Raw genomic sequence first — 24,655 nt, 5'->3', positions numbered from 1 at the left:
TCTCTGGCCTCAATTTCCCCATCTGCACAGGAGGAGCTGGGCATCCTAGGACTCTGTCCTCACAACTGAAACTCAGTGGTACAGCTCATGGACAGCCCAGTCCAGAATATGCTGGAAGCGCTGGTGGAAGGGGGAATGTCATCTTGCCACCCCTCCTCCCTCAGATCTGCAGTCATCAGAGAGTCGTGAGCTCAGCCCTGGGCCTGGTTGCAGCCCCAGGTGACAGAAGGCTGTGTGGTCAGTGACCCAGAAGACCAAGACCATCCCTGCAGGGTGCCTGGTCCCTGAGGACAGCCTGGGAGCTGCAAAGCCGAGAGACAGGCTCAGAGAAGCCTTCTCATGCCCGCTCCACACAGAACAGACAGGGTCAGCCCACCCTGGTCCTTGTGTTTGTCACCATCTCTATCTGTTCCTGCGTCAGCCCTGTGGGGCACCCCTGCCTGCCCGCCCCCGCCCATGCTGGATCCAATTTAGCCTCTGTCTGTCTCAGTGCCCGGTATCCCCCACCTCACATGGGGCCCCCTCACCTCTGGACAGTGGGGCGAGGCCAAGGGCGCATGGGGCCTGGAACAGCAGCAGCAGCAGGCCACAGAGCATGAGGCGGGGGCCACTGAGTGCCCTCATGGTTCTGGCACGCGGGCAGTAGCAGCACAGTCGTGGGGGCCAGTGGGGGCCAGGTCTTATCAACCTTGATGCCTGCTGGCCCAGCCTCCCAGTCAGGCGGGCCCCCAACTAACGTGGGGTCAGCCCCCTTGGAGGGCGGGGCCAGGCTGAATGGAGGTGTGTGTGCCAGGGAGGGAGGGAAGGAGTCTCCCCGCCTGGGCTCCGGAGGCCCCTCTGACCACAAGGGCTCCTTTGCCTGCAGAAGCTGCAGCTGGAATCCAGGAAATATCAGGTGGGTGGAGGGTGGCTCCTCCGGGCCCAGAGCCTGCACTGGCCTGAAGCTGCCAGACTGAGCCCAGGTAAACCTGAGTCCAACAGCCTCACACCCCAGCCCTGCCCGGCGCCCTCATCCCGCGCCAACACTCTTCTCCCACCTACAACTCCAGCCCCAGTTTCCCACCTCCAACCTTGGCTGTCCTGTCTGCTGGCTCTCCACCCACACCCTGTTCTCCAGCCTCACCTGGATCTGAGTGCTCCTCAAGCCTTTGTCCACGCAGGACCATCTGCCCATGTTGCCCCCTCCTCCTGATCACTCTCTGCCTAACAATCTTTCAGAGTCATATCGGAGCGAACAGGTACATGAGCCCCTTGTAAGAGCTGGGCGGGCTTCTGTGGTGGTTCAAATGGTAAAGGATCTGCTTACAATGCAGAAACCTGGGCTCAATCCCTGGGTTGGGAAGATGCCCTAGAGAGGGTGGGGCAACCCATGCCAGTATTCTTGCCTGGAGAATCCCCATGGACAGAGGAGCCTGGTGGCCTATACAGTCCATGGGGTTGCAAAGAGTCAGAGACGACTGATCGACCAAGCACAGCACGCTAGGAGAAGGGCAGTAGGGAAGATGGTCGAGAGCACAGACTTAGGAGCCAGATGACTTGGGCGTGCTCTCTACTTGCTGTGTGACTGTGGACAGGTTGCTTCACCTCTCTGTGCCTCATCTGAAAGGTGGGGATGCTAATGGTGCCCACCTCCCAGGGCAAGCAGTCTTACATGAACCATCTCATCGAATTCTCTGGATAACCCTTTGAGGCAACCAATATTATTACCCCCATTTCCAAGATGAGGAACTGAAACCCATAGTTTTGAAGTAACTTGTCTTAAGTGCAGCTGAGTGTCAATGCCAGAAGAGGGCCCCGGGCCAGAGCTCTCAGGCACCCTGCTTGCATGGGGGAAGCCTGGTGGAGGTGCCTTCTCCATGCCCGTCTCTCTCCCCGCTGCCCTGGGTTAGGACCCCTTCCCTGTGCTTCTGTACCTTGTCCGTCTCACCCGTGAGTGGCTAAGTGTCTGGTTGATTCATCTCTGCATCTGGGCCCAGTCCGGGGTCTTCACAGACGAGGCAAAACTAAAGACTTATAAATAAAGGAGTATAACCAGGAAGGGTCCCCATCATTGCATATAGGTCCAGTTCAGTTCAGTTGCTCAGTCATGTCTGACTCTTTGGGACCCCAGAGACTGCAGCACACCAGGCCTCCCTATCCATCACCAACTCCCAGAGCTTGCTCAAACTCATGTCCATTGAGTCTGTGATCCCATCCAATCATCTCATCCTCTGTCATCCCCTTCTCCTCCTGCCTTCAATCTTTCTCAGCATCAGGGTCTTTTCCAGTGAGTCAGTTCTTCCCATCAGGTGGCCAAATTATCAGAGCTTCAACTTCAGCATCAGTCCTCCAATGAATAGTCAGGACCAACTTCCTTAGAATTGACTGGTTGGATCTCCTTGCAGTCCAAGAGACCCTCAAGAGTTTTCTCCAACACCACTGTTCAAAAGCATCAATTCTTCAGCCCTCAGCCTTCTTCACAGTCCAACTCTCACATCCATACATGACCACAAGAAAAACCATAGCCTTGACTAGACAGACCTTTGTTGGCAAAGTAATGTCTCTGCTTTTGAATATGCTATCTAGGTTGGTCATAACTTTCCTTCCAAGGAGTAAGCGTCTTTTAATTTCATGGCTGCAGTCACCATCTGCAGTGATTTTGGAGCCCAGAAAAATAAAGTCTGACACTGTTTCCACTGTTTCCCCATCTATTTCCCATGAAGTGATGGGACCAGATGCCATGATCTTCGTTTTCTGAATGTTGAGCTTTAAGCCAACTTTTTCACTCTCCACTTTCACTGTCATCAAGAGGCTTTTTAGTTCCTCTTCACTTTCTGCCATAAAGGTGGTGTCATCTGCATATCTGTGGTTATTGATAATTCTCCCCACAATCTTGATTCCAGCTTGTGCTTCTTCCAGCCCATCGTTTCTCATGATGTACTCCGCATAGAAGTTAAATAAGCAGGGTGACAATATACAGCCTTGACGTACTCCTTTTCCTATATAAATTACACCTCCATAAAAGGAAATGTACGGACCTTTTTTTTAAAGTGATTGCCAGGCACAGCCGATCCAACCAACACTGTCACAACCTTCAGGAATAATGAAGGTGACAGTCCCTTGTACGTGTGACGTGGCACACTCACTCACTACGTCACTCTGTGTCTTTTGCTCCCCCAGCAAACCTGTGGGGTCATCAGGCCCAACTCTGGTAGCCCATTTGTCAGATGAGAAAACAGGCGCAGAGAGGTTCTTGACTTGCCTGAAGCCACCCAGCCTCTTTGGAGACAGAGCCAAGCTTAGAAATCAGGTCTCATTCCCTTTCGCCCCTGTTTTAGAGAACGAGGAAGTTAAATCCTCTGACTTTTCATTTTAGTTTCATTTTTTCACAATTCACCACCTCCTGCAATCAGTTCAAGCTGACTTCTTGTCTCTCTGCAACTTGTAAGTCTGCTTCTGTCCTCCCGAGATGCCGCAGGGCATGGTCATTGTGGCCCATATCACTTCCCAAAATTGTGTTATAAATGTAGGACCTGCTCCCCTACTTCCACCCCGACCCTGCTCCAGAGGATATCAGCTCCCTGCCTGCGGGGGTCTTATCTGTCACCAGTGAACTCCCCAGGCCTGGCCTGGTGCCTATCACAGATCTCTGGTGAGCAAATCAAGAAATGAATGAAAAGAAGCAACTGAAGAACTGGGTCTATTTCCATGTTAACCAGCAAAGGTCAGACAGGGCAGGGCGATGGTGACCGATAGCGAGTGTCCCCCACCACTGCCATCCTGAAGGTGGACGAGCAGAACGTGAGCTGGAGTCTCCTCGCCCCCCACCGCCCCTCTCCGGATGGACAGGGTACAAAGCCCTCTTGGCCGGGGCCGCGGCTGGGCCCATGAAACAGCTCTTTCAGCTCCGTCGCTGAATGGCAGGTCTATGGGCTGCTTGGAGGAACACAAGCGCCTTCTCTGTGTCACTTTGCTCATTAGTGAAGCCACAGAAATATGCTACAGGTAGGTTTTCAGGGACGGAGATGGGTTTCCCCCAAAGGGGCACCTTTAACATTCCATAGCAGGAGCTTGGGGAGGGGGAGGAGACCTGGATGTTAAATATATACATTGAGGACAGAAACTAAATATTTGTGTTTTTAAAATGTGAAACATTTTACCCCAGGAATCAGAATGGGGAGCAGTGTGTCTGGTCTTGGCCTAGGAGAAACAGTGCGTTGAGGCGCCTTCCCCGAGGCTGCTCCTGAAGTCAGACAGGCAGCCCGTGGAGGGCTCCCCCGTTCCCTCTCCTTGTTTTCACACACCTCGGGTTTCCAGAGACTTAAAGCCTTCAGTGTTTTATCTGAGAGAGAGAGGTCCACCGAGAGGCCTCTGGGCAGAGTGTGGGCCAGGGGAAGGCTGGCAGGACTCCCCATCCTGTGCCCCAGGCTCAGTTCTTTTCCTGAAGAGCAAACCTGGGTGTCTCTAGATGCAGTGCAGTCTGTGGGTGCCTGTCCCCTTCCTCCTTCCAAACCATTATCACCATTTACTGGATCTGCATTTGTTGCTGTTGTTCAGTCACCCAGTCGTGTCTGTCTCTTTGCGACCCCACGGACTGCAGCATGCCAGGCTTCCTTGTCCATCACCACCTCCCGGAGCTTGCTCAAACTCATGTCCGTTGAATTGGTGATGCCATCCAACCATTTCATCCTCTGTGGTCCCCTTCTCTTCCTGTCTTCAATCTTTCCCAGCATCAGGATATTTCCCAATGAGAGAGATGGCTCTTCGCATCAGGTGGCCAAAGTATTGGGAGTTTCAGCTTCAGCATCAGTCCTTCCAATGAATACTCAGGCTTGATTTCGTTTAGGATTGACTGGTTTGATCTCCTTGATATCCAAGAGACTCTCAAGAGTCTTCTCCAACACCATAGCTCGAAAGCATCAATTCTTCGGCACGTATACCTTTACTATTATTTTTTTTTTTAATGAATCGTTCTAACTTTAAAGCAACTCACTTTTGGGCAAAAATTTCTCCTCCTAATTTGAAATGGTAGCCATGAAATCATTGGTTTGATGTACAGATTACATGTTTATTCCAATATGCCTTCAAATAAATTCAAAACGAATTAAACTTAACTTTTTCATCTACATGTCACGGAAAATTATCTTGATTTCTGTCACTGGTGCTCATGCCAGATATTAAGGAATCCTATGAAGGGAAAAGACTCTTGGCATCAGACAGAGCTGGGCTTGAGGCTCTGTTCTGTTACCTGCCAGTTGTCTTGACATTAGATGAGTCCCCCCACTGTTCTGCCCTTCGTCTATGAAGCTGGGCTCTCAACGCCAGTGTCAGAGGACGGTGGAGAAGGAAAGGTATTGAAGGCCACATCCGTGCTTATGGTTCTCAGAGTGCCTTCTTGTATTAGTCAGCAGAGAACAGGCTAAGTGACAGTAACAAGCAAGCACTCAGGTCACAATCAGTTCAGTTCAGTTCACTTAGTTGTGTCTGACTCTTTTCGACCCCATGGACTACAGCACACCAGGCCTCCCTGTCCATCACCAACTCCCGGAGCTTGCTCAAACTCACGTCCGTTGAGTCAATGATGCCATCCATCCAACTCATCCTCTGTCAACCCCTTCTCCTCCTACCTTCAATCTTTCCCAGCATCAGGGTTTTTTCCAATGAGTCAGTTCTTCGCATCAGGTGGCCAAAGTATTGGAGTTTCAGCTTCAGCATCAGTCCTTCCAATAAATATTCAGGACTGATCTCCTTTAGGAGGGACTGGTTGGATCTCCTTGCTGTCCAAGATGGGCCCTCTGCAAAGCTGCCACCAGCTTGCTAACCCATCAAGTCCAAGCCTTTTGTCTCCAGCCACACGGACAAGAGAGAGAAAAGGAGCGGACATCACCGGATTCTGCCTGGGGATGGAGTGACTCCAGTGGTGGAAAGTGAGTATCTAGTGAGCAGGACACTCTCTGCCACTCTTCTCAAGGCAAAATACCTTGTGATGGTCTTGTATCGCCTCTAGATGAATATTCAGACCTAGCTGGGCATTTAAGGTCCTTCAAAATCCAGACAGTTGCCAGTCTCTCTCCCTGAACCCTGCCTTCCCCATCTTTTCTCTGCCACAGAACGAGTCACTCCCTCCCCTATCTTCTCTCAACACACTTGTTTTTTTTTAACATTTACTTTTATTTATTTGACTGCCCCAGGTCTCAGTTGTGGGATTTTTTACTTGCAACACGGAAACTTTTAGTTGGCAATGTTTGGGATCTAGTTGCCCCACCAGGGATCGAACCCAGGCCCACTGCATGGGGAGCTCCAAGCCCCAGCCCCTGGAACACCAGGGAAGTTCCCTCCCTGCACATTTTTATTAGCTTCTATCCCAGTTTCTGCCTCCCTCCTGCTCTCACTGTACTCCCTGGGACCACCTCCCAAAAAAACGACCTACACCCAAGTCTATGTCTCAGGATCTGTGGTGTGGGGTGGGCGGGGGGAGGCGGAGTGCGGGGGGGGGGTACTTAAGCAAAGTAAAGGCAAAGCTTTGGGGCCCACCTAGGGGTGGGGAAGAACAGAACCTCCAAGCGGTGGGACAAGTGAAGGCCAGAAAGGGACATGTCCCTACAGGACCCCAAGGGCAACTGGGATCTGTGGAGTGCTGAGCACAATTCTCATTCATATGCTCTTGCAAGTCACTCTCTGTTCTGTATTTCCTTCAGTTGCTCCCAAGCTATCCAGACAGTTTGTATAAGATAGTTCAGAAGAGGATACAGATTCCCAGGCTCCATCCCAGACCCAGGGAACCTGTATTTCTAAGCTCTCCAGGTAGTTCTGCTATAATTAAAGCACCAATCTCACCCAGCCTCCAATAAGAAACATAAATTCTCTCTCTGTCCCTGGGAAGCTGATATCCAGCCTATGGTGTTCAGCCTCTTGGACAGGGAGCTTAGAGATTCCCCCAAAGTATTGTCCATCCAGCTAAGAGAGCAAGTGAGCCTGTCTCCCCCATGTACCATGTTCTGCAACCTGAAGATCATGGTCACACCCCTACTGAGTCAATTCTTCTCTAAAGAAAACTTCATTTCCTACAACCATCCTTTACAACACATGGATCTCAGCACATGGTGCCAGCTCCCAGTGGTCTCTTTCCCTCTTAAAAAATCGGAGCTCTGAATGTAATGTAATGCTTTAGCTAGCAGAACAGAATATATTTTCTCCCTCATTTTCCGAAGTATCTAACCTCTCTCTTGGCTGCCTGAAATCCCTGCTGTTTTCCCTCAAAGCAGAGCATCTGGAGACCTGAGAAGAGCATTTGAGGATGTGCAAACAGTGGTTGGCTCACCTGTTCCACCCCTTCAGTCTCAAAACTCTGACTCTACCCTGACCAAGACTTCAGACATGCAAGATCGTTGGTGCAGCTGCCACTTAGACAGTGAAGAGGAAAAATAAAACTTCCTCCAAACTGGGAAGGAGTGCTACATTCTTTTCCCTTTGCTGTGTAACAAATTACCACAAAATTAGCAGCTTGAACATAGCAAACAAAGTTCCTCACAGTTCCTAAAGGTCACAAGTCTGGGTTCCCAGTCCCTCACGAGGCTGAAGTCCAGCTGAAGTCAAGACTAGGCCTTATTCTTCTTTTCTGGATCTCAGGATCCTCTTTCAAACAGTGTGGCTGGCAGGATTCAGTTCCTTGCGGTTGTCAGACTGAACCTCCCCCCTCCGCTCCCCTACCCCGGCCTTGTTCAGGCTGCTACCCAAGAGACACTCAGCTTCCAGGAACCACCTGCCGTTCCTTGTTATGTGGGCTCCCCCAAGGCCTCTTACTGTTCACATCTCTCCCATGCCGAACCCCCTCTTCCAGAAGAGCTCAGTCCCTTTTAAGAGATCAGACTAATCCAGTCTGGCTCACCCAGAATAATCTCCCTTTCTTAAAGTCAGTTTGCCAGATAAGATAACCCTAAGCCAGGAGTGACTGATTAGAATCCCAGAATGCACCCACACTCGAGGGGAGAGAACTAGACAAGGTCGTAGGTCATTGGAGGCTTCTTAGAATTCTACCCACCTTAGGTGGTATATGTGGGCATAGAACAGGGGGAGAGAAAAACTTCCCTGGTGGCCCAGTGTTTAAGAATCCACCTGCCAAGGCAAGGGACACAGGTCCAATCCCTACCTAGTCTGGGATGATCCCACATGTGGCAGGGCAGTTAAGCCCGCAAGCCACAACTACTGAACCCACACACGGCAACTACTGAAACCTGTGTGCCTAGCTCCCATGCTCCACAACAAGAGGAGCCGCTGCAACGAGAGGCCTGTGCACCCTAACTAAAGAGCAGTCCCTGCTTGCCACAGCTAGAGAAAAGTGCGTGCACAGCAATGAAGACCCAGTTCGGTTCAGTTCAGTGGCTCAGTCGTGTCAGACTCTTTGCCATCCCATGAACCTCAGCACACCAGGCCTCCCTGTCCATCACCAACTCCTGGAGTTACTCAAATTTATGTCCATTGAGTCGGTGATGCCATCCAACCATCTCATCCTCTGTTGTCCCCTTCTCCGCCTGCCTTGGAAAAGATCTTTCCCAGCATCAGGATCTTTTCCAATGAGTCAGCTCTTCCCATCAGGTGGCCAAAGTATTGGAGTTTCAGCTTCAGCATCAATCCTTCCAATGAACATTCAGGACTGATTTTCTTTAGGATGGACTGGTTGGATCTCCTTGCAGTCCAAGGGACTCTCAAGAGTCTTCTCCAACACCACAGTTCAAAAGCATCAATTCTTCGGCGCTCAGCTTTCTTCACAGTCCAACTCTCACATCCATACATGACCACTGGAAAAACCATAGCCTTGACTAGACAGACCTTTGTTGGCAAAGTAATGTCTCTGCTTTTGAATATGCTATCTAGGTTGGTCATAACTTTCCTTCCAAGGAGTAAGTGTCTTTTAATTTCATGGCTGCAGTCACCATCTGCAGTGATTTTGGAGCCCAGAAAAATAAAGTCTGACACTGTTTCCACTGTTTCTCCATCTATTTCCCATGAAGTGATGGGATCAGATGCCATGATCTTAGTTTTCTGAATGTTGAGCTTTAAGCCAACTTTTTCACTCTCCTTTCACTTTCATCAAGAGGCTCTTTAGCTCTTCTTCACTTTCTGCCATAAGGGTGGTGTCATCTGCATATCTGAGGTTATTGATATTTCTCCCGGCAATCTTGATTCCAGCTTGTGCTTCATCCAGCCCAGCATTTCTTATGATATACTCTGCATAGAAGTTAAATAAGCAGGGTGACAATATACAGCCTTGACGAACTCCTTTTCGTATTTGGAACCAGTCTGTTGTTCCATGTCCAGTTCTAACTGTTGCTTCCTGACCTGCATACAGATTTCTCAAGAGGCAGGTCAGGTGGTCTGGTATTCCCATCTCTTTCAGAATTTTCCACAGTTTGTTGTGATCCACACAGTCAAAGAGTTTGGCATAGTCAATAAAGCAGAAATAGATGTTTTTCTGGAACTCTCTTGCTTTTTCAATGATGTTGGCAAAATGTTGGCAATTTGATCTCTGGTTCCTCTGCCTTTTCTAAAACCAGCTTGAACATCTGGAAGCTCATGGTTCACATATTGTTGAAGCCTGGCTTGAAGAATTTTGTGCATTACTTTGCTAGCATGTGAGATGTGAGATGAGTGCAATTGTGCGGTAGTTTGAGAGAAGGGAATGGCAAACCACTTCAGTATTCCTGCCTTGAGAACCCCATGGACAGTATGAAGACCCAGCTTAGCTAAAAAAAATAATTTGATTAATTAATTTTCAAAAAAAAAAAAAAACAAAGAAGGGGCAGGGGATTGACAAGTAAATATGAAATTTTTATAATACAAGTGAATCTATAAAACAGAAAGAGACTCAGACATAGAAAATAAACTTATGGTTACCAAAGGGTGGGGAAGGGATTAGGAGTATAGGATTAAAAGATACACACTTGTATATAATGTAGATAAACAACAAAGATTTACTGTATAATAATACTCAATACTTTGTAATAACTCATAAGGGAAAATAATCTGAAAAAATTAAATGTATAGATCACTTTGCTGTACACCTGAAGCTAACACAATATTGTAAATCAACTATACTTCAAAAAAAATCTGATTCAAAAATGAACAGAGCAAGTGAATACACATTTTTTTCAAAGAAGACATCCAAGTGGCCAGGAGATACATAAAAGATGCTCAACACCACTATCAGAGAAATGCAAATCAAACCATAAGTTATCTCTTCACACCTGTTAAAATGGTCATCATTAAAAAGACAAGGTAAACCAAACATCTGTGAGAATGTGGAAGAAGAGGGATCTTTGTTCCCTGTTGGTGGAAGAGTACATCATTTCAGCCACTATGTAAAGCAGGATGACGTTTCCTCAGAAAATTAAAAATTGATTTGGAACCTTATATTCCAGGAATGCCACATTTAGACCTATATCTAATAAAAATATAAAAGTGAAAGCCGCTTAGTCATGTCCGACTCTTTGCAAACCCATGGACTATACAGTCCATGGAATTCTTGAGGCCAGAATACTGGAGTGGGTAGCCTTTCCCTTCTCCAGAGGATCTTCCCAACCCAGGGATCAAACCCAGGTCTCCCGCATTGCAGGCTGATTCTTTACCATCTGAGCCACAAGAGAAGCCCAAAAAATATAAAAAGCAGATCTTGAAAGAAATACAGCACTTTTCAGTTCAGGCAAAGTTGCTTCAGGGTCAGTATGGGGAGGTGAAATTGAAAAGTAGCTCAGTCGTGTCCGACTCTCTGCGACCCCATAGACCATACAGTCCATGGAATTCTCCAGGCTGGAATACTGGAGTGGGCAGCATTTCCCTTCTCCAGGGAATCTTCCCAACCCAGAGATCGAACCCAGTCTCCCTCATTGCAGGTGGATTCTTTACCAGCTGAGTCACAAGGAAAGGACTAGGTGTTAATTACAGCAAATCTGCACTCGGTGCTTACTGAGTCTTCACGCCCTTCCCTCTGCAGTGCCTTCAGTGATGAGGGGTGTTGGGGAAGCAACCCGTGGAATCTGATCACCTGAGAGCAAGGTCTGGCCCTGTTCTTACAGAGTGACCACAGAGGGCCACAGAGGAATGTTACAGTGTCAAGGTTGTTCCACCTCAGCCTCTGTGCACGCATGCATGCTAGTAGCTTCTTTGCAACCCTATGGACTGTAGCACATCAGGCTCCTCTGTCCATGAGATTCTTCAGGCAAGAATACTGGAGTGGGTTGCCATGCCTTCCTCCTCCAGACGATCTTCCTGACCCATCTCCTGCATCTTCTGAATTACAGTTGGATTCTTTACCCATAAGCCACGTGGGAAGCCCACAGCCTCTGTAAGGATGCCCAATGCCAGGAACATCTGAACCTTTCTGTCCCACTCTCCCCTTATGACACTTGACATCACTTCTTGGGACAGAGGAGCTGGGAAGGTGCACAGTGACATTCCTTTCCCTCCACAGTTCCACCTGTAGCCCCTTAGAATACCTTGGCTTTTCCCCATGCCCTCGGACTAGAATTCAGCTCCACCTCCATATAAAGTGTCAGCAGCTTGGCCCTGGCAAGAGGGACAAGGCTGAACAACTTGCGGTGTCTGTCGTAAGTTGTGAGTTCTCAGAGGGGAGACTTCCAGACTGGAACCACCCTCTGACCTGTGATCAGCATCTCCAGGTCTTTGCCTAGGCTGTCCCCCAACCTGGCCTGTCCCCCCAGCATGTGGGCAGAGGAAGCTTCAAGGTCAATGTCCTGCTTGACCACCTGGACCAGGGAGGAGCAGGGAAACTGTTTACCAGATGGACTCTGTTTATTTAAGCCTGCAGCTCCCCTGTGTTGGCCGCTCCCTGCCAAGCCCACTGCCTGTTGAAACGCCCTTGCTGGCTAAGGAGGCCACTTCCTCCTGGAGTCCCAGGGGAGAGGTTGGAATGTGAGTGCTGGCTCCAGAGAGCCCGTCCAGGAGGGCAGGGGCCACAGAGACCCACAGAAGCTGCCTTGCACACGCAGAATACGTACTCGCACACCACCCAGACTCAGCATCCTTAAGCCTGGGAGCTACTCACCTTGTGAGTTAAGACTATTTCATTATAAGCTGGAGATTTCTTTTTTTTCCCCTCTCTCTCTTTTTGTTGTTGTTTTATTTTTGGCCATGCCACATAGCATGCAGGATCTTAGTTCCCTGACCAGGGGTTGAGCACATGCTCCCTGCAGTAGAAGTGCAGAGTCTTAACCACTGGACTGCCAGAGAAGTCCCCAAATTGAGGATTTCATGGCCAGATTGGGCATGAAGTGCTGGTCTCCCCCAGATCTCCCCACAATATGGAGAAGTTGCCCATAAGCAGGGCAGAGCTCCTTCATCGGCCGTGGGGGCGTCACCCGTTCCCACCACCCCAGGCTGTTGCAGTGTCGCTGTGTTGCGCTTCCAGCTTCCAGCCCCTTCAGGTCACAGCCCCTGTGTATGGGAACCACTGTCTCCCACATGTCATCCGACCAAGTGCTGTCTTGGTCTCAGGCCCTACAAGCAGTCAGGAAGGCTGGAAGCCAGAGGCTGGATAGGGCAAGGGGGCAAGTGCTTATCACATGAGAGCATGCCCTGGGAGGCCATGGGCCAACATTACGTCCTGCTGATGGGTTAACACCTCTGTGAACCCTGTTGAAATGGTATATATGAGCTTATTTGCAAAGCAGAGAAAGAGAAACAGATGTAGAGAATAAGTGTATGGATACCAAGGGGGAGAGGGATTGGGCGGGAGGAATTGGGAGGTTGGGATTGACACATATACACTATTGATGCTCTGTAAAAAACAGACATCCCTCCTAAAGGAATCAGTCCTGAATATTCATCAGCAGGACTGATGCTGAAACTGAAACTCCAGCAATGTGGCCACCTGATGCGAAGAACTGACTCATTTGAAAAGACCCTGATGCTGGGAAAGATTGAAGGCAGTAGAAGAAGGGGATGACAGAGGATGAGATGGTTGGATGGCATCACCGACTCAGTGGACATGAGTTTGAGCAAGCTCCGGGAGTTGGTGATGGACAGGGAGGCCTGGAGTGCTGCAGTCTGCGGGGTCACAAAGAGTCGGACACGACTGAGCGACTGAACTGATCTGAACTGATGAAATAGACAGATGATGGGGATATACTGTAAAGCACAGGGAACTCTACTTTGTGGCCCTAAATGAGAGGGAAATCCAGATGGGAGGGAATACATGGGTATGTGTGGCTGATTCATTTGTCTGTACAGTAGAAAGGAACACAACACGGTAAAGCAGCTACAGTGCAATAAAAATTAATTTAAAAAACAGCCCTGATGACACTGCACCCCCATGACATCCCACTCACATGTCCACGGGTGGCACTCTTATCCTAAACCCCTCCTCCTCCACGCTTCTGCCTCCAGACCTGTGGATACAGTTGCCCCCGAGCACCTCCCCTCACGTGGTCCCCCCAGGTAACTCACATGTAGACAAAGCTGATTGCACCTCCTTTTGTCCACTCTCAGGTGTCCTCAGCTCAGAGCTGGGCAGCACCATCCCAAAGGCTCTCCAGACCTGGGCACCAATCTCATTACCCTCCTCTTCCTCACTTCTGCCTCACTTGGGTCCTGCTTCCCAAATGTCTCATGAATCTATCCAGCCCCATAGCGAATCCATGCTTGAGTCTGTGCCCCCAACATACCTCACCTGGGCCACCTCCCTGTCACCTTCTGTCTGGGTTCTGCACCCACAACAGACCCCCAGCCTCTACCATAAGCAGCGCAGGGCTCTGGAGCCAGGCCTGAACTCAGTGCCAGGCATACAAGGGTAATTATGCCTCTGTCCCCATCTTCAAAGGACTTTCCAAGGTCATCCACAGGCCATCATTCTGATCACCGGCAAGGTGGCCGAGGTGGGCCAGGAAGGACCAGATGGAGAAGCTCAGTCTCCATCAGGCATGTCAGAGTCAAAGCCCAGCTCCAGCCCTCAACTACTGGTGACTTTGACGGTGACATTGGACTTGCCCGCCTTGAGCCTCAGGAAGCAGCATCGTGCGGCGCCTGCTCGTGAGGCCAGTGGGAGAGTCGCAGAGACGACACGCTAAGCAGCCCACTCCGTGACTGTTCCTGCCACCGTCACAGCCCTGAGAAACGGGTGTTCCCTCCCTTCAGCCACAGGGCTTGATTTTGTCGGCCCTCCTTCCCTCCAAGAGACAGCCCATCTGGGCGGCCCTCACCTGCCCAGCCCACACGCAGCCCCTCTTTCCTGGGGCCAGCTCTTTTCCGGGCATCTAGCTCAAATAGGCCCTCTCAGTGGGTTACCCATCAAAGGATCCCTGTACAAGCCTCAAACGGGGCATTGATGGGGCTGCGGTGAGGACTGCCCAGTGATGGCAGGCTGGCTTGGCTTGGCCCGGGCCACATGACTTCCCCAAACCCAGCTATTTCCTGTTCCTCGGGCCAGCGCCCCCCACCCCCCACCATAGCCGCCTGGCCACAGGACACAATTCCACTACACATCTCTGCCAGTTCCTTGGCTTCAGGCCAGGGGTGGGAGTGGGAAGGAGGATGAGAGTGTCATCTCAGCGTTTGTCCTCAGGACACACGGCCACTGCCCCTTGACAACTTTTTGATGAAGACACAAGGCTGGAGGCAAAGCCAGTCCCCTCCTCCTGTGACCTCTGCCCCCATTTACCACTTGCTGGGGGTTTCTTGGGGCAGGGGGATGGTTCTCTTCATATGAATCTTCATAAGAAGCAGGAGCTCACACAGACTGCGTCCCCAACCCCTAAACCTGCACTTGCAAGTAGAGTAAAAAGGCACCCAGTCTAACTCCTGACTGCCGTGTGGCCTCAGGAAAGTCACTTGATGTCTCTGGGCCTCATGTGTGAACAAACGGGAGGTTGCTGTCCATCTCCATTAGAGTCTCGCCTTATCAGTTGTTCAGGCATTAGATAAAGAGCAGGTAAAATCCATGAAGAAACCTGCCAATCTCAAGAAAAGCTGACAACTCCAACAGATTGACAGCACAGGTCAATTCCCTTCTCTCTTTCCCTATAGGGGGACATTGCCAGCCTTTTTATGGGTCCCAGAATTTGGTCTCTTCCTTCCTAAAACCCAAGTCTGATCCTGTAACTCCCCTGCCCAAAACCCCTCAAAGAGTCCCGTATCCCAGGATAAGCCCACACTCCTGGCCATGGCATTCAAGGTTCTGTTAGGTCTCCTTTGGTGCTGGTGACAGAGCCCAACTCAGACTGCCTTATGCTGTCTGCCAGCTTCACTCTCAGGCAACTCAGCCTGAAAGGAAGAAGGCTAGAGGTGGGAAAAGAGAGAGTATTGAAGATTTTGATTCCTGGATCCAACCACGCCTGAAGCTGAAATTCCCTTGGATTTTCATTTATGTGAGCCAAGAAACATCACGACCACCATTTATTTCTGATTGCTATTTTCAGTAAATTTGGTTCACTAAATTTTCTGTTACTTGCAACCATCTCCTTCCTGTAAGTGCCCTTCTTGGCTGAAGTTAGCCAGGGTGGGCTTGCAGCCACAGAACCCTGATGTACACAAAGGCTCTGCATGACCCAGGCCCCAAGACACTGCCAACCTCCTCCTTACTAGCAGCCACACTGGGCTGCCTCCCCCAGGTCCTCTCCCCCCTCCACAAGGCCTTCTACACTCTGCCACTTCAGTCCAGAACATCCTTCCCCACTGTGCTCACTGCTGTCCTTTCTTCCTTCAGCTCAGTGAAACCTCTTCCAAGAAGTCTCCTCTGGCTGACAGGGTCCCTCAGACTTTCCCCATGATGGTGTTATAATAATTACAGGCTATTTACAATCACTTATGCTTCTGCCTCCTCTTACCCGACTGAAGGGTAACTGGAGGCTACTCAGATCCGCTGTGGTCACCCCAGTGCCCAGCATGGGACCTGGCTCCAGGTGGGTGCTGTCCAGGTGAGTGCAGTTCCTACCATGTCTGGGAAACCTGAGGGTGTTTACAGGGTCCATGGTTTGTGATCAGAAACAGTGCCAGGTCATGACACTCCCTACCTGGACATTGGCCCTGTGAGTTTCTGGACTGAAAGAACAGTGTGTGTGTGTGTGTGTGTGTGTGTGTGTGTGTGTGTGTGTGTGTTGGAGTGATGAAGGTTGACTTTCCAACCCTGGCCACACACTATATTTTAGGAACCACATGAGCCAAAGAGAAGCGTGTTGCTGCTTTATTAAAACTTCTTCCCCATCACACAAAGCAGTAGCACAAGGGGTGTTGGTGGGGAGCCCCTTGCACAGCCCTCTCCCTCTGCACCCCCTCACAGACCCCAGAGAACCTGCTTCTGTGGCCTTCTCTCCACCTTTGGGTCTGTGCCCTCAGAAATCCTGGCCCCCAGGGAGGCAGACAGAAGAGGTGGTACAGGTACCAAAACCTTCCCTATGGCCCCACCAACATAAGCCCCCAGGGCTGGGTCTGTGCCCACAAAGGGTTGGCCTGTTTTGACTGAACTAACCTGTGGATTTAGTCCAACAAATGCATTTGCCTGATTTCAGGGCTGAATTTCTGCTTGACCCAAGTGTCAGGCAGAGCTGGGTGGCCTCAGCTGACTGGCGGTGGACAGGCTGCAGGATGGGCCGAAAGTGCATTACTAGAGATGACCGCGGTTGAGGACACCTATTTCCCAGGACCCATGGCTATGTGACCACACTGGCCGTGAGTGACTGGTTGTTGAGGATGACTACTCTTTAGCAAACCTATTGTGTGTCTGTAGAGGCTGTTTGATGATTAAAACAATGGCTACTTCCTGTTTTGGCAAATGCTTGACTGCATTTTCATTTGAATGAACAATTATTCAGGACTCACAAGGACTGAATTGACCACAGCAGGCAGTTGGGTTATTGGACGAGATTGAATTGAATGGTTTGGGGGCTAATTTGAGTTTTTTTTATTATTGGATGTCTTCACTAAATTAACTGAGGGTTGGCTAACTTAATCATTGTTTAAGCAACTATTGGAAGGAATTGGACATATGTATTTGGTGGGGAGGACCAACTCATGATTACTTGACTAAATTGCTCTGTGAATTGACAACTATTTACAAATCAATGCAATGGACTTCGTTGTTTGACCACATTATTTTCACCGAACTGACAAGTGTGTTTTTGATTTGTCAGCCCCTTAGTAAAACTGGTCAAGTTGAGAGTTACATAACCAAACTCACTGACTTTAGAAAGACCAGTCATGTAGACCAGTGTCAGAGCCAATAGAAAGAAGCCAAGGGCTGTTGGACTGAATTTTCGAGACCCAAGGAATCATTCAGCCTAAAAGGGTTGACCCATTGTGAGCATCTCCCAGGCCCCACAGGAAAAGCAGGCCAGCGAGGGGGACACAAGCGGATGGTCCTGAAGTCAGCCAGGTGGTTCACCCAGGCCACGGGGGCCAAAGCAAAGAAGCGGATTGCGAGGCAGCTCCGCCCCTCCCAGCACCAGGGCTGGGGCCTGGCGAGCATCACACCTCTGAGTACGGGGGTGGTGCTGGGCCCCCTTCCGGAACCTTGTATGGCAGAGACACGGCTTCCTCATAAGACGGCAGGACCACCTGGGAGAGACAGAGAGACGAGGACTGAGAATTGACCAGTTGGGACCACCATCCCAACCTGGGGTCAAGGGGCTCCAACCCCCAGCTCTGACAAGATGATGAAAATGATGATGAGGGTGACGACTATCATGCTTTGGGTACTAACTATGTGCTGGGCAGTACACGAACAAGACAGGTGCAGACGGACTTGTTTCTGCCTGTGCAGCACCTAGCCCCCTTGTTCTGAGAGCAGTACACCGTGTTCCCTGGGAAAACATTCTCAGCCCGTGTGCTTTCAGAAGAACCGATCATCCTTCTGACCTAAGGGAGTGGATATGAGACCTGCAGTGGTCACTCAAAGTAGGATTTCATCCTCCCCGGCAATCCATCACTGGTTTGGGGATAGGCTTGTGACCCAGGCTGGCCCAATCAGACATGCTCCTGGAATGTCTTTCTTTTTTGGGGGGTTACTTAGAGGGTGGGATGTCAGTCTAGGGCTATTGGCAGCTGTTTTGTCACCATGCAGATAGGGATGTCTAAAAATAAAATTTCTGGACATCAGGCCTCAGCTATACCTGAACCAGACCCAAACACTGGACTTCCAAGTTCTATAAGCTAATAAATTCCATATTTTTTTTTAACATAAGTAAGATTGAGCTGGGTGTCTAACACTAGCAACCCAAAAAAAAGTCTTAACCAATACAATCCCCATTTTACAGATGAGGAAAGTGAGCCTCCAATAATTTAAACCAGCTGCAATTTTGCATCATTTCTCCAATCATCTGCTTCTTAGTGCACTTCACCCTTCTTCCTGGAAGATCCCTTCCCCTTTCTCAGCTAACTTGTACCAACTGACAGTCTAAGATTTGGTCAGGTGCCACTTCCTCCAGGAAGCCTTCCCTGAAACCCCAGATGAGGCTAGGTGCCTCCTCTGTTCTCCCATTGCCCCTGTGCTTCACAGCAAGTTGTAATTGAATCTCCATGTCTAGGTTCACTCTGGACTATGCTCTCCTCCAGGACAGGGTGGCATCTTAATTTTCTCTACATGCAAAGGGTTGGATGTGAGGCCAAGAAAGAGTAAGAGGCAGAAAATGTTTAATGCGTGAATGAATGAATTGAATCCTAGACAATCAGAGCAGAAAGGGATCTTTACACTTCTTCTGGTCCAGCTCTTATCTTACAAGTGGAGAGACTGAAACCGAGCAGGGCAGAGAGACCTGCCCCCAGTGACACAGTGGGGGCAGACCTGGTCCCTGACTGCCCAGCAGGCTCACCTTCTGTAGCATCTTGGAACCACTCCTCTCCTCAGCCGAGTTCGTGCACTTCATCAGTCTGTAGCATCTCCACACACACTTGAACATGTAGACCTGGAAAAAAGGCCCAGGTCAGGCTATGCTTCATGATCCCCTTCTCACCACCCCAGCAGGCCTGGGACAGATGCTACCTGCTTCCTGTGGAACGCCAGTTGACCCCGCAAAGCCACATTCAACTGCTGCTGCTCAGACGCCTCTTCTGGCTGGAGGGGGCCTCACCTGCCAGTCTCAGCTATCCAAGGTGCTTTCCTTTTCACTGCCCCACAGACTCAGCACAGGGAGGTTTCTGGAGGCTTCTGAGCTACCCTCCAGCCACTCTGGCAACACTCCTGCAGATCCTGATTCTTCACCCCGGGGACAGGAAACTCACCACCTCTTAAGGTGGCTCCACCCGTCCTGAGACAGAGCTAACAGCCAGAAAAGTTTTCTACAAAATCGCTTATGATATGTTGATTTTTTAAAGCAAATTACCAAACTGTACACAGTAGTGTTTTATGTTTATCGATGCGTAAAAATTATATGTACAGATGTATATATCTGTCAGATGACATGAGCAATAGTTTTCTCTTAGCAATTGATGTAAGAATTGGGGAGAAGTTTTCCAGGGTGGGGAGTGAAGTCCCCAGGGTACATTCAAGGAGCAAGAGCCAGTAAATCTCTCTCTGCCCCTAAACTGCCTTCTAAGGAAGAAGAGCGGGTCCTGGTATCTGGAATGTCCCCTGCCTCATGGATTCCCATGATGGAGACTTAGAGGGAGAAGAAATAAATAAAATGAGCCATGAGAGAATGAAGTATGAAGGGCCAGGGCAAAGCAAGCAGGTGGAGAGTGGTCACTGAGGCAGAGTTGGGCAGACCTAAGATGTGTGAATAGGTCTCCATGTTAACAGAGAACAGCCCCCCACTCCCACTGGATGAAAATAACAGGAGAGGGCTGGGGGGAATGGAGTTGTGTTTGGGCAGTTTTTCTCTAGCAGCGTGTATGATGTGAACCCCTACTTGGGTCCCTGTCAGCCTTCAGAAGTGTTCTCACTGAGCATGACTGATGCACTTGTGATAGCTCAGTCCTTTGAGGAAGGGTTAAAAGGAGTGAAGCTGTTTCCAGTTTGGCATAAAGTGAGAGCAGAGACTGCTCAGGACCTCAGATGAAAGGAGGCAGTGATGTCTGGTAACACCACCCGTAAAAAAAAGGAGGGGTGGGGCAGAAATGCACCCAGACATTCGAAGTGCTACTCTCTGAGAGGCGGTGGATGATGGGCTGATCATCTTCTTTCTGCTCATCGGTAGTTTCTAAATTTCTACAGCGATCATATGTTACTTTCACAATCAGAAAAGAACGCTTTTAAAAGCCCTTCCTTCTCTTGAGTCGACACCAGCTTCCCTGTGGCTTCCGGCCACAGGTCCCCACTGTGGCCTCCAGAATCCCCATGAGAGTCCTTCGGGTACTTGGAGACAGTGATCATATCCCCCTTGAGTCATTTCTTTCTCAAGCTGAACTGCCCCGGTTTCACTGACTCCCTAAGACGGCAGAGTTTTCTTGCCGTTTCACCTTCCTGTTCTGCTGCTATTAACACATTATTGACCAGAGACATATTAACATATCTTTCGTTACTCAAATGTTACTGACCATTGCAGGCAGGTTCTTTACCATTGAGCCACCAAGGAACCCCTTCATTGACCAGAGATGTATCAATATGTTTTTAGAGACTGATACAATTAACACACTCCTGTCTGTCACCATATCTCTAAGAACTGGGACCTGAAATGGAACTCTGTCCTCCGGGCCTGACTGCTCCTGAGAAAAATAAAACCGATCTCCTTCCTCTTTCTCATCACCAAACCTCTAATAATATGACCTCAGGACCTGTCTACATTTTGGTGCCTGAATCACAAAAAACTGTTGACATGGGCAAAGCAAGACACAGGATGTACCTTTCACAGGTGAGATCCAAGACCCAGAGAGAAGTGACTTGAAAACCAACCGTATAGCTACAGAAGAGAAAGCTAGGATTCAAATCCAGGTCTTTCCGAATCTAATTCCAGACAGAATAGCTCCTCTTTCCCCTAGATCAGGGTTTCTCTGAGTCACACACTAAGTCCCTAACTAACACAGCTGGGTCTTCACATATCCACTTGCTCTAACTTGGGGGTCCCTGAGGATCCCATGTGGGGTCAAAGGAGCTGGTGTGGGGAGCACTGGAGTTTGGAGCCCACAGCAAGGAAGGCAGACATGGAAGACACGCTTCCCTGTCTCCTAACAGCCTGGCATGGGAGGCCCTGGAGCAGCACAACCTCATCACCCCTCCCTGAGCCGTGGGGCAGGGACTACTCACCTTCAGGATGAGGACGGTGATGAAAGCGATGGAAAAGATGATCATTATCTTGATGAACTGGTTGTGAGTCATACCGTCCTGGCTGGGAAGGTAATTCTGAAACAGATGTGGGGGCCGTTTCAGTGCCTCTGCCCTAAGGAACTCTAACAGGAATAAAAGCCAGCTCTCCATACACATAGGAACACATTATCTCAGATGATCCTTGCAAGGGCCCTGGGAGGCCAGTGCTAGCTATCATCAGCCCTGTCTGGCAGGGGAGCAAGCCCAGAGAGGCAAATGCAGCTGATGCCCATCCAGATGACCCCTATCTGGCTGGTGCCCCCATTGTCCCCATCATGTCCTTCTCCAGAGGGTAGTCTTGGCTGACAGATCCACCTAATCCTGAAACACCTGGGGGGCATGTCCCCTCCCCAGGGGCAGATTACAGCAGGACTGGTTGATGGAAGGTCCTGCTCTGAGGGCACAATCTCTGCGGCATACGCAAATATGTGCACATATCCTTTGACACTCCGCCCTCGAGTGTGAGTTAGACTTAGAGACTCACTTCTCACAGACAATAGGATGTGCCAGAGGCAAGTATGACCTCGGAGACCATGTGGCTGTCTCCTCCTTGCTCTCACTTGGCTACTCACTGGGGGAAAGCTGGCAGCCATGACATGAGGATGCTCAAGCAGCCTTCTCAAAGGCTCACATCGTTGGGAACCAAGGCAAAGAGCCCCACAGCCATGCCAACAAGCCAGCCTGGGAGGGCATCCTCCCGATTTAGAAAAGCCCTCGGTGTCCACAGTCACATGCCCTCAAGGCAACCTCAAGAAAGACCCTGAATCTGAACGACCCAGCTAAGCCACTCTCAAATTCCCAATCCTCAGAAACTATTCAGAAATCAATTGCTTATTGTTTTAAGTCACTATGTTTGCGGATCATTTGTTAGAGACCAGTGAAAAACTATCACCATCTCTGCACTGCAGTTCACACTGCAGGGCGCCCTCTGGGATCCTTCAGGGCTACTCCTAAAGCCACATATCTGCCTGACTTCTTCCTTTTGTCTAACCTGCTTCCCTGGCTCCTTTCAGATTTCTTCCTGAGAACTCTCCTTCAGGAAATCACTCACGCAAGAATCTCCCCACCCAGCTCTAATTTCAGAGAACCCAGCCTAAGCACTGAGGCACAGAGAGAGGAAGCAACTTGCTCAAGGCTACACTGTCAGTGATGGCAGCGAACCCTCAGCTCAGACTCACCATGTGGTTCATGGACTTGAAGTTGAGATAGGTGGGCACCTCCATGTAGGAGCTGCAGAGGGTCAGGATGCTCAGGCAGAAGTCCAACAGCTGTAGGGTCATCAGTGGGACCTTGGAGGGGCTCTTTGGGGGAAGAAGACAGACCAGAAAGTTAGCCCCAACCCAAAAGTCTGGGTTCCATGGGGCACACAGTGGACCCTCAGTTTGAGAGACTGCCAGCCAGAAACATCAACAACTCTCTGGTCCATGGTGCCCAGAAAGAAACAGAAGCTCATTCCTCAGACATTGCCACCATGGACTGGTGCAGACCCAGGACAAGAACCAGGATGTCCTGACTCCCAGCCCAGGGTCATCTGCCGCATAGCTTGTCAGTCTCCTCAAAGGCCACAGTCAGGAGAAGTGTGAAAGCAACTCTGTAAAGCTGAGTCAGTGATTGGCACCAGGTGTCATGGGCATTCCCACCAAGGATGCTCACCATCTTCCCTTCCTTTCTTCAATGTGGTTGAGGGACAAAGTAGGAGCTCGGGGCAGAAATGGGGCGTCCCCTTTCCTATGGTGTAAACTCACCTTTGTTCCATGCTTACCACATGCTGGGTGCCCTGTGCACGTATTCCCCAGTTAATACTTAGATGTATGGATGAGACATGATCTCAGACACATTTTACAGGAAGAAATGCGGGCTGATTTGAAGGGGCTCAGAGACTTGCTCAACCTCACCAACTAGAAAGGGGCCTTGTGGGCTCCTGCCCTCACCAGCCTGAGCTCCTCTGTCTCCCCCACTGGAGGTTGGGAGGCACGGGACAGGGACACGGGACATACTCACCACCCGCCTGCTGCTCCGGGAGGCAAACTTGAGGTAGGCGGGCAGTTCGATGTAAGAGCCCATCAGGGTGAGCAGGCACAGGAGGAAGTCCATGATTTGCAGGGACAGGAAGGGCAGCAGGTACTTCTCCCGGTTCTGAAAGGCAAGCCCAGCATGGTTGGGGTCCCTTGCACAAGGGGTCTTGTGCAGCCTGAGGGTCTCCGGCACCCCATGGCCTGAAGCTCCCTTCCCTCCCTGAGAACCTGGTGCTCTCTTAAATCATCTGTGCAGCTCAGCTGAGGTCACCCCATGGGGATCCACGTGCCTTCCTCTGAGCGAGCGTCTGGACATGGGGAGAAGGCAAGACCCAGGCCCTGAGGGTAAGCAGTCTCAGTGTCCTGGGAGACAGCAGGAACACCAGGAACAGTCCTCATCTACACAGATAAGTGCTCGGGGCTGTAGGACCCGGGTCTGCCTCAACTCGCTCTTAAGAACCCAAGAAGGAAAGACTTTGTGTCCATTTGACAGATGAAAAGGAATCTGAGAAGACTTCCTGGAAGTGGAGTCACTGGGACTAGAGCTGGAAAGAAGCAGGGAGGGAAGGGGTGGGCATTGGAGGCAGCAGGGCTGGCAGGAGCTAAGGCCTGAAGGTGGGAAAAAGAAAGCTTGTGCTGTTTTAACAATGGATCTGACCTCTGGGTAGCATGCTTCCCAGGATGTTCAGTCACAGTGAGAGGGCCTGGGAGGTCAAGGCTGACATCCCTCTCCTTCAACTGCAAGCAAGTGACCACTGTGACCAGTATTAATTCGTAGGAACCCACAGCTGGGGACAAAATCAGAGAAAAGGTGGTTTCGTGGTTTCTCATGTGGTTATCCAAAATTGCTCAGGAGGCAGCCGAATCAGCCCAGGCTAAAGCTCAGGGACTTCAGTGACGATCGGATCCATTTTCTTAGCTGGACCATTTGTGTCTCTGCACGACCCCCCAGGAACCACCAGGAACCAAGGCGAAAGCCCTCCCTGGGTTGCAGGGCCCCTGAGAGAGTGATCTTAGCTAGGGAGTGAACAATGGTGTTTGGAGCAAGGTGGAGACAATCCAAACCAGCACCAAATCACCACCCCACCCTGCTGGCCCTGGGATACCCGGCCCACTGTCTGCCCAGAAAGGATTCTCTTTCCGGGGCCCGCTCCCATGACTGTGTGACCTGGGCCCTGGCTTCCTGCCCACTCCCGGGACTGCCAAGGGACAGACAGGTTCCTCTTTGCAGGAGGCTGAGCCGCAGTCCGTCTCTCTCATCTGCTAGCTGGTTGGCACTGAGCTAGACGCAGCTGCACCCGTCCCTCTGCTTGGGCTCCTCGCACTGATTACAGAATCCACTGCTTTCCTCCCTTCTACCTAGGCCTCAAAATGCCCCTTCCTTTTCTCTCTACCAAATTCCCTGCCACCACCTGCA

General features: G+C 50.3%; 2 protein-coding genes across 4 annotated transcripts in view; both read right to left on the bottom strand.

Annotated features, from left to right (window-relative positions):
* MATN1 (matrilin 1) overlaps positions 1-17,415 on the bottom strand; it is a 32,603-nt gene extending 15,188 nt beyond the window's left edge. For 2 of the 3 annotated variants that reach the window (XR_009497075.1, XM_059893091.1), the window contains exon 1: positions 528-17,415. Coding sequence is in view for 2 of the 3 variants with exons in the window: in XM_059893091.1 (XP_059749074.1) it covers positions 528-624 (97 nt within the window). In the remaining variant the exon portion in view is untranslated. The remainder of the gene's footprint in view (positions 1-527) is intronic. The other variant, NM_001143866.1, reaches the window with a different exon arrangement.
* Positions 16,147-24,655, bottom strand: part of LAPTM5 (lysosomal protein transmembrane 5) — a 26,122-nt gene continuing 17,613 nt past the window's right edge. Inside the window, exons 4-8 of the mRNA NM_001046118.2 lie at positions 23,225-23,359; positions 22,402-22,524; positions 21,164-21,259; positions 18,795-18,887; positions 16,147-17,541 (exon numbers count right to left, since the gene is read on the bottom strand). Coding sequence (NP_001039583.1) covers positions 17,452-17,541; positions 18,795-18,887; positions 21,164-21,259; positions 22,402-22,524; positions 23,225-23,359 — 537 coding nt within the window. The 3' untranslated portion in view covers positions 16,147-17,451. The remainder of the gene's footprint in view (positions 17,542-18,794; positions 18,888-21,163; positions 21,260-22,401; positions 22,525-23,224; positions 23,360-24,655) is intronic.

The sequence above is a fragment of the Bos taurus genome, chromosome 2, assembly GCF_002263795.3.
Source record: "Bos taurus isolate L1 Dominette 01449 registration number 42190680 breed Hereford chromosome 2, ARS-UCD2.0, whole genome shotgun sequence".
In the NCBI taxonomy this organism is placed as follows: domain Eukaryota; kingdom Metazoa; phylum Chordata; class Mammalia; order Artiodactyla; family Bovidae; genus Bos; species Bos taurus.
This window is presented reverse-complemented; position numbering and strand designations above follow the sequence as displayed.